We start from the raw sequence: 12,021 nt of genomic DNA on the forward strand, positions 1-12,021 counted from the left end.
ACCATTATAAGCAAAAAAACGTTTCTGGGAAAGCATTCCACATTGTATGGCCTACTCTAGGAGGCTTTTTGGTCATGTTATTATATACAATAAAATATATTTTGTGTCTGACAGGCCACTTTATTAGGTACACTTTACTAGTATTGAGTTTAACCTTTAGATAGCACTGATATTCAACAAGGTACTGGAAATATTCCTCAGAGATTTTGGTCCATATTGACATGATAGCATCACACAATTGCTGCAAATTTGTCAGCTGCATATCCATGATGCAAATCTCCTGTTCCAACACATCCCAAAAGGTGCTTTATTGGGTTAAGTTCTGGTGACTGTAGAGGCCATTTGAGTACAGTGAACTCATTGTCATGTTCAAGAAACTAGTCTGAGATTTATGACATGACGTGGTTTGGCTGGCCATTCTCTTTAGACCTCTGGCATCAACAAGGCACCCACAGTACTGCCGCTTACTGGATATTTTCTCTTTTTCAGACCATTCTCTGTAAACCCTAGACATTGTTGTGCATGAAAATCCCAGCAGATCATCAGTTTCTGAAATAATTAGACCAGTCAGTTTGGCACTAACAACCATGCCACGTTCAAAGTCACTTAAATCACCTTTCTTTCCCATTCTCGGTTTGAACTGCAGCAGATTGTCTTGATCATGTCTACATGCCTAAATGCATTTAGTTACTGCCATGTGATTAGTTGACTAGAAATTTGCATTAACAAGCAGGTGGACAGGTGTACCTAATAAAGTGGCCAAAAAGTGTAGGCTTGGAAAGAGCGAAAAAAACAATGACAGAACTTCGAGGGATAGTTCACCTAAAACTGAAAATTCTTTCATCATTTACTTACCCTTTATTGTTCCAAACCTATTTGACTTTCTTTCCTTAGTTGAGCACAAAAGTGGACATTCTGATGAAGACTAACTACTTGTAACCATTAACTCTCTCTTTTTATCCTACTAAGGTTATCAATGGTTACAGATTTTCAGCTTTTTTCAAAATATCTTCTTTAGAAACTCATAAAGGTTTAAAACCACTTGAGTGTATTTATTCATAATGAGTTCATTTTCATTTATGGATAAACCATTGATTTAATTCCTGGGTGATTTTTTATTTTTTTTTATTTTTTGAAAGTTATGTTTCGTAAGAATGCTTTTATCATTTGTAGGACTCAATAAGGAAAGTAAACAGGACAGGAATGTGATATAGTACAAAAAAAGTGTGTCAATCCTACATTCTCCATGTTAGGTTTAATGCAGCGCACAAAGAAAGGATTGGAGGCACTTAAAGTGGCCATCAGTGCATGAAGAGAGTCCTGAAACACACACACAGACACAATAACACTAAATTACAGCCCTGTGCAGGAAAGCAGCAGCACCAAAAGTGGCGTTCAGCAACCACAGCTGCTATTTGCTCCTGTTAAAGAGGGCAAACACAGGCTGCGATGGGGCCAGTATTTCCATCAAGGACCCTTCAACCTGGCACTCTGTCCCACAGCCTCAGACTGAGAGGCTCCAGGCCGGCTTTAATGACAGGGGAACAGGGGAACATGCACGGACCCTGTCAAACCCTTGTGCCCGGTTTGTGAGTAATCCCCTGGCTTTAAGAGCCACAGTACAAGGGCAGCTGCCAAATCCCCTGCACGGCAGTTATTACATGCAAAGCCCCGTAACCCCGCAAAGCTGCAGATATACAGGGACACAGACAAAGAGGGCAAAACACACACACATGCAAGACTGACACAAAGACACGCAAGTGCAGAAAAAATAAATTCTGTTATGTCCGCATTCATAACCTTGAACGTCCACCTCAAAATATGAAACTCACATGCAAAGATAATTATAACTCTGTTTTAAAACCTACTGAGCTGCCTTGTGGAATCCTGTCTGATTTTTAAGGAAGTACTCAAACTTTTATGATATCCAACATGTGACTGGTTTGGAGTATTTTTTCTTCACTTAAAGCAGAGGTGTCAAACTCAGTTCCAGGAGGGCAGCAGCCAAGTTTAGTTGCAACCCTGCTTCAACACACTTACCTGTAGGTTTCAGACAAGCCTGAAGGACTCAATTAGTTTGACCAGGTATGTTTAATTAGGGTTGAAGCTAAACTGTGCAGAGTTTTGGTGCTTTAACACCTGTGACTTCAAAGGAGCTTTCAAATAATTTTTGTAATATTTATAATATACAGTTGAAGTAAGAATTATTAGCCCACCTTTGATTTTTTTTCTTTTTTAAATATTTCCCAAATGATGTTTAACAGAGCAAAGAAAATGTTCACAGTATGTCTGATAGGATTTTTTGTTGGAGAAAGTCTTATTTGTGTTATTTAGACTAGAATAAAAGCAGTTAAAAAAATTTTAAACACCATTTTAAAAACTAAACTATTAGCCTCTTAAGCTACAGTATATATTCTTAGATAGTCTACAGACCAAACCATCCTCATACAATAACTTGACTAGTTACCCTATCTTGCCTAATTAACCTAGTTAGGCCTTTAAATTTCACATTAAGCTGTAAGGAAATGTCTTAAAAATATCAGGTAAAATATTATTTACTGTCATCATGGCAAATATAAAATAATTTAGTTATTAGAGTTATTAAAACTATTATGTTTACAAATGTTAAAAAAAATATCCTCTCCATTAAACAGACATTAGGGAAAAATAAACAGGGAGCTAATAATTCAGGAGGGCTAATAATCCTGACTTCAACTGTATGCTTTTAATTCAAGAACATAACCGTGTCTGCAAAAGTTTTAGAATATTTATCGCTGGCTAAATTGAAAGATCGTAAATGACTTTTAATCAGTATTCAGTACAATCAGTAATCAGTACAACCGTCATCTGTGTGTTTCTTGTAGAATGTTTGGTCGCACTTTGTATTAACTGTCGCTAATACCTGTGAACTTACACGGTAACTAGATGTGTAAGTAGTATGTAACTACAGTGTACACACTGGTACATAGTATTTACTTGTGTAACACTGGTGTAACTACACACATGTAACAACAAACAGTAGTATGTGTATGTTCAAATGTGTAACAAGACATTATTAACACACCCTTTGATAAACTACCCTTTTAATGTGAATTACTGATGTGCAAATGGTATGGTAAATGATAAAATAAACATGATTTTGTGAAAACAAAATGTTAAGAAATTATTAACAACATCGCAGCCTTGTAGACCTGTCTTGAAAGGCTTTTAAAAAAATCCTTAGAAAATCATTTCCTCAATGGAGAAATTGGAATTTTGATTCTGGGAAGCCTGAATCGATAATTTGATGTTAGTATATACCAATGTCAGAGCAAATATTTAACATTGCACTGAACTATTTTGCAGATAGCATGTTACTGAATGAAATCAAAGTTTCATCTAGCTTCATCCTCCATCTTGGATGCAATTTGTGTGTGTGTGTGTGTGTGTGTGTGTGTGCACCATGTACTCCCCACAAATATAGCAATACCAGGGAATTTTAACCTCATGAGGATTAATGAAGGAATGTAGAAATGTAAAATTGCATATTGTTTCCTGTGAGGGTTGGGTTAAGGGGTAGGGTAGGGGTATCATATATGCAGTCTGTACAGTGTAAGAATCATAACATCTATGGGAAGTCCCCATAAAGATAGCTGTACAAATATGCGTGTATAACATGAAACATGATGCTGAATTTGAGCTTAGTGTAAAAAAGTGTCTTTTTTCTGTCCATTTAGATGCAGTTCACTATAGGTTTTGAAACAGAACAACAGTCTTTTTTAAATATAGTTTTACATGGCATATAAGGTATAGATTCTGTCTCACCCTGAATTGAGAGCTGACGGTGGGTTTGCGGCGGGCGGTGCCCATCTTCAGAGTCTCATCTCCACTCCTGCTGCCAAAACGCTCAAACAGGTCATAGATGAAGTCAAGCCTGAGAGATACAAAAGAATACATCACTCACAGACATCATTCACTTTAGCAGAAATTTAAATCTTTAAGTTTAAATTTGGAGAAATGTACATAGGAGTGCACATGAAAAACCTTTTCTTTAACGTTCAATTTCTTTAACGTTTCTTTAACTTTCAATTCACTTTTATGCCATAAGGATTTTAAAGCAAGAAGAATCATAACATTTCAACATTTGATTTGAAGCAAAGAAAAATATGACAGTTGGACAAAAAAAAGAAAAAAGTGTAAAAGTGTGAACTTAGGGAAAAAGTTATTGAGCTATTTAGTGTTGTGAAACAGAGAAGTACAAAACATTTTTTTTATACTATTATTTATTTTTTATTAATTTCCTACGGTAAAATAACTGTAAGGCAACTTGTTTTTTAAGTTACTTTTAGTTGACTCAACTTTTTACCACACACTACGCACTTGACTCATTTTAAGTTGCGTCAACTAAAGCTCTACAGCAAGTTGCCTTACAATTTTAAGTTGACTCACTTTTTTCTTATTTTAAGTTTATTGCAAAATATGTATTGCTTTCTCCTTATTTGTTTTAGTTGACTTTTGTTTTGGAATTAAAAAAGATACGCTTAATTGATTATTATACCAATATTATTAGCCCTTAAGAAAATTTGATTTTTTCAATTGGAAACAAGCCACCTAACTTACCTAGTTAACACAATTAACCTACACTGTAAAAAATGCAGGATTGTACACAATTTATTTCAATTTGCTTTTGTTATTGGTGGGGACCTAATTTGACACCAACTCCCCAACCCCTAATTGTAAAATTTAAATGTAACTTCACATTTACAATGTGAAGTTAAAGAAATGTCTGACAAAAAGGTAGTTTAATAAAGGCCTCCATTTACTGAGGACTTGTTTGTGCATAATCACCTACCACTGCATCTGATCACATTTTTGCAAGTATAATATTGCCATTTGTGCACTTTAAGCTAAAAGATGTCTTTACATGCACATGTTCTTTTCCTTCTTTGAGCGTGCAAACAGTACAGCACATTATATGTTGCACTTTAATAAATAGATAAATAAATCAAATGCAATTAGTAATAAAAACAACATTAAATCAAGCATGTTTTATAGTGCAAAAATAAATTAACATGATTTTACTTTGACAAATAATGAATGCAGACTTCTGGAAAGGCGGAGGCATATGACACAATAACCATCTTATCTCAATCGTTGTTTTTTCACAATTGTTGTGGAGGCCAAAATCGAAACAAATTTTTTATTAATTGCACATTCATGGTTACTATTATGGTGGACTTGTATCCACCTTGACTTCAAGTGACTTTTGAAGTACATTTCTTTTAAATGTAGCTGATTCAGTCCATGTCTCACCTGAGTCTTGCACAGTAAGCCTGACAGAAAAATTTTACCAAAGCATTTTTTATTTTGAAGGCAATTAAATTATTGGTGGGGACATTTTAAAAATCTGGGGTTATTGGTGGTGACACATCCCCTTCGTTCATCCTACACTCAAAAGATATATATTTTTGAACTTGTTCAAACTACTTAATTTAAATGAGCTGAAACAACACTTTAACTTAACACTTTTAACAAATTTAAGTGGATTGAACATAAAAAAATTTAGTTGTCCCAATGAAATCTTAAGAATTGTGTTGTTAGCTCATTTTAAATAAGTAGTTTGAACAAGCAAAAAAAATAATAATAATATGAGTGTAGTTAAACCTTTAAAATACATTAAGCTGAATACTACTATCTTGTAAAATAACTGGTAAAATTTTTTGCTCTGTCATTGTGGCAAATAATTTAGTCATTAGAAATTAGTTATTAAAGCTATTAGGCTCTATTTTGACGGTCCATGCGCAGAGCGCAAAACGCAGGGCGCAAACGCTTTCAGGGCGTGTCAGAACGCATTTTTGCTAATTTACGGATGGGAAAATGCGCTTTGCGCCAAGGCGCATTGGCTAAAAGTGTTGAGTTTAATTTCTTAATGAGTTATAGGTGTGTTTTGAGAATAAACCAATTAGAGTCTCATCTCCCATTCCCTTTAAGACCCAGCTGCGTCACGCCAAGAGTGCATTTGCTATTTACAGGACGCAAAGTAAGTCTAAAAGGAAAAAATGAGCATTTCACAAGCAAACAGTTGACAGTTTTTTAACAGAAAACTGTTAAACAGAGCATCTACTGCGTGAGAATGAGAGATAATGGAACACTTTCACATTCGCTCTTGGATAGGGAAACCTTTATGCACAGACATCAATTAGCCTATAAATAATTAATTTCGTTTGTTAAGCACAAAGATTTGTTTCAAAACTATTTCTAAATCCAGTTCTAATTTCTAGCAAACGAATTAATGAACAATGATGACCAAGTGTGGTCAAAATACTGAGTTATTTCCAAATACACCTGCCATGCCCCATATGGTCTTAAACCTGACAGGTGGGCAAATCTAAGCTTGTTTTTACTAAAACAAATATAAATATGGATATAATAAATAATACTGCTAATAATAGTAACATTATACAAAAGCAAATTGTTATGAATGAACTGAAAAAGCCTCCCGAGATGAAGAAGACAAAAAAACTGTGATTTTTCATATTTATGTAGGCTGGAAAATAATATGTTTTGTAATATTTTAATCCTTTATATTTATATCCTATATCTATTCTTATTATATCCTATATATATCCTTAATATTTAATTTTCATATGTAAAGATATTTGTCTATTGCTCTCTTGTGCGTTTTAAGCAGTGCGTAAGCGAGGCGCAACTCTGCGCTGGAGTTTAGACCAGGTTAGTTTTGGTCTAATGAAAAATCTATTATAGTTTCTCAAAATAGCAACGCGCCAGCGGTCCGCCTCAGAACGCCTCCCTTTTTAGACCAGAACGCCTATGGGCGCACAAATGAGCGTTAATGCATTTGCTATTTAAACAGCGTAGCGCAACGCCTCAAAACGACTCTTGCGCCAAGCTGAAACTACCAAAAGACTATTGCGCCGCGTCTTGCACCGCGTCTTGCGCAACACTGCGCCGGGTGTATGATAGGGCCCTTTATGTTATTTTTTGTTTTAAACACCACTGTTTGTAAATTTAGGCTGACCCTATGGGTTTGATAACAGATGCGTTCAACAAAAGCTTATATAATTAATCAATAACTTTTGAGCTGGTCTGTTTTAAAATATTTATCAGTTATTTTTAAAACCTATTTCACTGTGGAGAAAATACTTGAAGTTTTTAATTCTGAAATCTGACTGTGCGCTCTTCACTGTAAAAAAACGCTGTTCCACACAATCGTTTTATGTTGGGACAACATGAAGGAGTTAAGTTATAGTTTTTACAAATGGATTAAACACAAAACAGTAAAGTTGTCCACCCAAAAACTAAAGAATTGTGTTGTGTAAGCTTTTTTTTTTTATTTAAGTAGTTTGAACAAACAGCAAATGTAATTTTTTGAGTGTAGTCAAGATCTCAGGCTTAGTACATATTTTGGACAGTTTTTGTTGTTGTTGTTGTTGTTGTTGTTGTATATTTATTTAATTGTTTAACCATTAATGTCCCATTGAGATACAATATCTCTTCTACCAAGGAGTCCTGGTCAAGACAGGACAAAGTTACAAAAAATAAAAAATAAATAAATAAATAAAATTTTATTATAATATAATATAATATAATATAATATAATATAATATAATATAATATAATATAATATAATATAATATAATATAATATAATATAATATAATATAATATAATATAATTATAATAAATACATGTCACAACACATAGACACACAAACATAATATAAACTATAGTCAATTGTTAAAACGTGCAGTTTTCTAAATTGACAGTCTCTAAAATATGCTTAAATATAGAGATACATGGTACAGATTTCATATTTAGTATATTTAGAAGCTCATTCCATACATATGGAGCATACTCAGAGAATGCAGATTGACCTAACTCTGTGAGAAAAAGTGGCATCTTAAGTAAAAGTATGTCTGCTGATCTGGTTATTGTTAGTATTTGTGTATATACACTGTGGTAATTTAACAACTAAAGCTTTAAAAATGAAACTAAAATATGTTGTTTTCTTCTTAACTGTAATGAGTTTTTTGATAGATAATTTTAAATAGTCTGTCAATAAGTTTAAAATCACTTTTTAAAAATGTACAAAATATTCTATTTAGTCTCTCAATCCCATAAAAGCTCCATAAAATTATACTTTTATATTATATTTTACTAAAATTTCCTAAAATATTTGATCTCATTACCATTTGATATCCATTTTGCTTTGTTGTACCATCACAGTGCATGTATTACTGTCCTTAAAGCAAGTAAGAATACACTAAAGAACTGCATAGATCACCTGCTGTCCTTCAGCATGTTGAGGATATCATCTCTGAATGTGTCTCTGTTTTTCTCTAGGATACCACGCACATCATACAGCACCTGGCCGACACAGATAAGAAAAGAGTTACAAAACACAAGTACAATGACCTTAAATACTGCAACATTTATATAAGCCGCAGCACATGCACAGCATACTTGTGTCTGTCCTAACGATACTAATTGAATTGTGAAATGCACTGTCTCCAATTCCTGTTTAGTGAAATTGATGGAGCTGGTGCTGCCGCAGTTTAATGCAGTCACCTGTCAAGCATTATTCAGTCATGACCTCCGTGGTGACAGATTCCTCCACTGATCTTAACACCGTAAAATAAACTCCTGAGCTGCGAAGTATGCCGCATTCACGACACATGCTGCGGGTATTTATATCACCGGCTCGATAATTGCAATCTCCCATTTAAACAGAGCATTCATCCAAAGCTTATAGTCCAATCTTTCATTTGTGTTGGCATAGAGAGGAGATGCTAAAGATATTCTCCATCTGGAAAACTGGATTGATATTATCGGAACCATCATGTATCATGCTTCAAGTCTGTTCCACCACACTTCCACAATTTATTGATTGCATCAACAATTTTAAGCATGTTATGTTCGCATGATGCATTATTTACTGAATAATGAGTTAATTTGCATACATTTCTTTAAAAAAAATTGAACATTGGATGAAATTGTGAAATATCGATTGGCTACAGACGACGTTCGAACTCTTTTAGGGAATGGTTAATTAAGACAATGTGAACAGGAAGCTAATACAAATAAATGTCAATCAGACACTACTTTTGACAATGTAGCAAGTGATTGGGGGCAGTGATGAGGAGAAAATTTCCTGCACCACCTGGTGCGATGCATAACATAAAGTTCACCCCTAAGTAGGGATGCAGCGATGCCATTTTTTTGGAACCAATCCAATACCAAAATTCTTAGTATTGACTGATATAGATCCGATCCCGATACTGTGCCATTTTTTTTAAACATAATACAGTTTCTGTAGTTCTGGTGATAAACTGAAATAATATGTCTTCTTTAGTAAAAAAAAAAAAACACCTATAGGCCTACTGTATATGACAGAGGGCACAATGTTACTAAAAACATGATGCTTGCTATAAACTATATAGGCTACATTGTTTTTTATTTAGCCTAATTATTGGTAAAATAACCAGCCTTTTAGCGAAGCCTGATATTTTCCTGAAGGTTTGAAGCAGACTAAACTAGCAGTCCATTATAAAATCTATAAAGACAGTCTTCATGCTTTTAATATGGAACTAAACACTGCTAGGCAGACTTTCTTTTCAAACCTTATAAACAGCAACGCAAATAATTCTCGCACACTCTTTGCAACAGTAGAGGGACTCACAAACCCCAACCAGTAGGATTCCCAGTGAGCTACTCTCTGAAAGCAAATGTAATAAGTTTGCTCATTTCTTTACTGATAAGATCAATAATTTCAGAAAAGCAATCAGCTCATCCAATCAGCCAAATTGTGTCGACGTCAGACTAGCTTAACCACAACTTAAGAAATCAGACATTATGTCTGATTTCATGGGAATTAATGGTAAAATCTTAGAAGAGATCGTGCAAATTATGAAAACATCAACCTGCAGTCTTGACATGTTTCCCACATCATTCTTTAAAACTATGTTTACCTGTTTAGAAATGGATCTTCTAAAAGTGGTAAATGCTTCTCTCAGGGATTTTTCCAAACTCACTTAAAACTGCAGTTGTTAAAGCCCTCTTGAAAAAGAGCAACCCGGATAACACGCTATTGAGCAATTACAGACCAATCTCAAATCTCCCTTTCATTGGCTAAATCATTGAAAAAGTTGTTTTTATCCAGGTTAACAAGTTCCTAAACTTCAAGGGGTGTTTAGACAATTTTCAGTCTGGTTTCAGAGCACATCACAGTACAGAGAGCGCCCTTATAAAGATAATCAATGAAATCCACCTAAATACAGATTCAGGTAAAATAACAGTGCTGGTATTGCTCGATCGTAGTGCTGCATTTGACACTGTTGATCACAGCATACTTCTGGATAGGATGGAAAACTGGGATGGGCTATCTGAGACGGTCCTCAAATGGTTCAGATCTTACCTTGAAGGGAGAGGTTACCATGTCTGTATAGGTGACCATAGGTCGAGGTGGACACCCATGACATGTGGAGTCCCACAGGGCTCGATTCTGGCACCTCTGCTGTTCAACCTTTATATGCTCCCTCTGAGCCAAATAATGAGAAAGAACCAAATCTCCTACCACAGCTATGCTTATGACACTCAGATCTACCTAGCCTTACTGCCTAATGACTACAGCCCCGTTGACTCCCTCTGTCAATGCATTGATGAAATTAACAGTTGGATGTGCCAAAACTTTCCTTAGTTAAACAAAGAGAAAACTGAAGTCATTGGGTTTGGGAATAGAGATGAGGTTCTCAAGGTAAATGCGTACCTTGGCACTAAAGGTCAAACAACAAAAAATAAAGTCAAGAATCTTGGTGTGACTCTGGAGTCAGATCTGAGTTTTAATAGTCATGTCAAAGCAGTTAGTAAATCAACATACTATCATCTCAAAAACATTGCACAAATTAGATGCTTTGTTTCCAGTGAAGACTTAGAGAAACTTGTTCATGCTTTTATCAGAAAAATTATCTTTTTTAAATAAATTTTGTTCAGTATAATTTGTTGGTGAAAGAAGCGTTTGATGCATCACTGAAACACAGTGCACAACCCTCCAGTATCTATGGACAAAACTGAGCAGCAGAAAGGGAAGAAATTTGTGCGTTGAGGATCTGGCCAATGTATTATTGAGCCTTTTCTAATTAAAAGTTTCAGGCAGGCCTACGTTGTGTGGGAAGAAGAGGTAATAACCCTCTCTACTTTAGTGTTGGGAATGCGATCTGCTGATATAACCGACACAGCACAACAGCAATTAACTCCATATTGCAAAACTAAATGCATTTCTCCACTAATTATTTAAACTAACAGCAACGAATCGTCTTGGAGAAAGTCATGAATGCGACACGCAGTTTAAATTGTGAATGAACTGAAAACATTTGACAGGCGCAGTGGAGGGAAGCGCTGAACTGATAATGAATTTAACCACTTGAATATTCATCTGTGCTTCACATTAAACTGTAAAATGGCTTCAAAACATTTAGGATATAGTAAGCCTACATGACAACTTTCTAGTGCCTTATAATAGGCTACCTTCGTGGCTTTTGTTGGCTTATAAAATACACAGAATATAGCGACACGTAAGATCGGATATGGATCGGTACCAGCTGGCCGATACCCGATCCAGCAAAAATATGCTGTATGGAACCAATATCCAATCCAAGTATTGGGATCGCTCCATCCCTTTCCCTAAGGCAGATGAAACACCAGCAGCATATTTAATGAGATGCAAACAGGAGTGGGAAGCCCAAATTGGGACACATCCTCATGCTAACCAAATTCATGAAGGAGTGTTCAGAGCTTCTGTGGTTGAGGGGACTTCAAGCTGTGTTAAAAACTGCTCTAAAAGAAAACCCTGACATACCAGGAAGTGCTTCAGCCACCTGGGAGAGACACTTGCTGAATCACATGAAAAGAGCTAAAGATAAAGCTGATAAGAGTCTGAAATTGAGGAACTGAAAAACCAATTAGTAAAATTACAGGTGAACAAAGCTAGGCACAAAGTCAACGATCAAAAGAAAAAAGATATAGA

At 35.2% G+C, this 12,021-nt stretch overlaps 2 protein-coding genes across 4 annotated transcripts in view; both read right to left on the reverse strand.

Moving 5' to 3' along the window:
- Positions 1-12,021, reverse strand: part of LOC141376079 (uncharacterized) — a 996,984-nt gene that overhangs the window by 354,221 nt on the left and 630,742 nt on the right. The window lies entirely within an intron of this gene.
- Positions 1-12,021, reverse strand: part of myo10l3 (myosin X, like 3) — a 157,177-nt gene that overhangs the window by 57,950 nt on the left and 87,206 nt on the right. For 2 of the 3 annotated variants that reach the window (XM_087267541.1, XM_087267540.1), the window contains exons 16-18: positions 8,284-8,366; positions 3,805-3,913; positions 1,240-1,320 (exon numbers count right to left, since the gene is read on the reverse strand). In XM_087267541.1, coding sequence (XP_087123667.1) covers positions 1,240-1,320; positions 3,805-3,913; positions 8,284-8,366 — 273 coding nt within the window. The remainder of the gene's footprint in view (positions 1-1,239; positions 1,321-3,804; positions 3,914-8,283; positions 8,367-12,021) is intronic. The other variant, XM_087267542.1, reaches the window with a different exon arrangement.

Source organism: Danio rerio, chromosome 9, assembly GCF_052040795.2.
Source record: "Danio rerio strain M-AB ecotype USA chromosome 9, GRCz13ab, whole genome shotgun sequence".
NCBI classification, from domain to species: domain Eukaryota; kingdom Metazoa; phylum Chordata; class Actinopteri; order Cypriniformes; family Danionidae; genus Danio; species Danio rerio.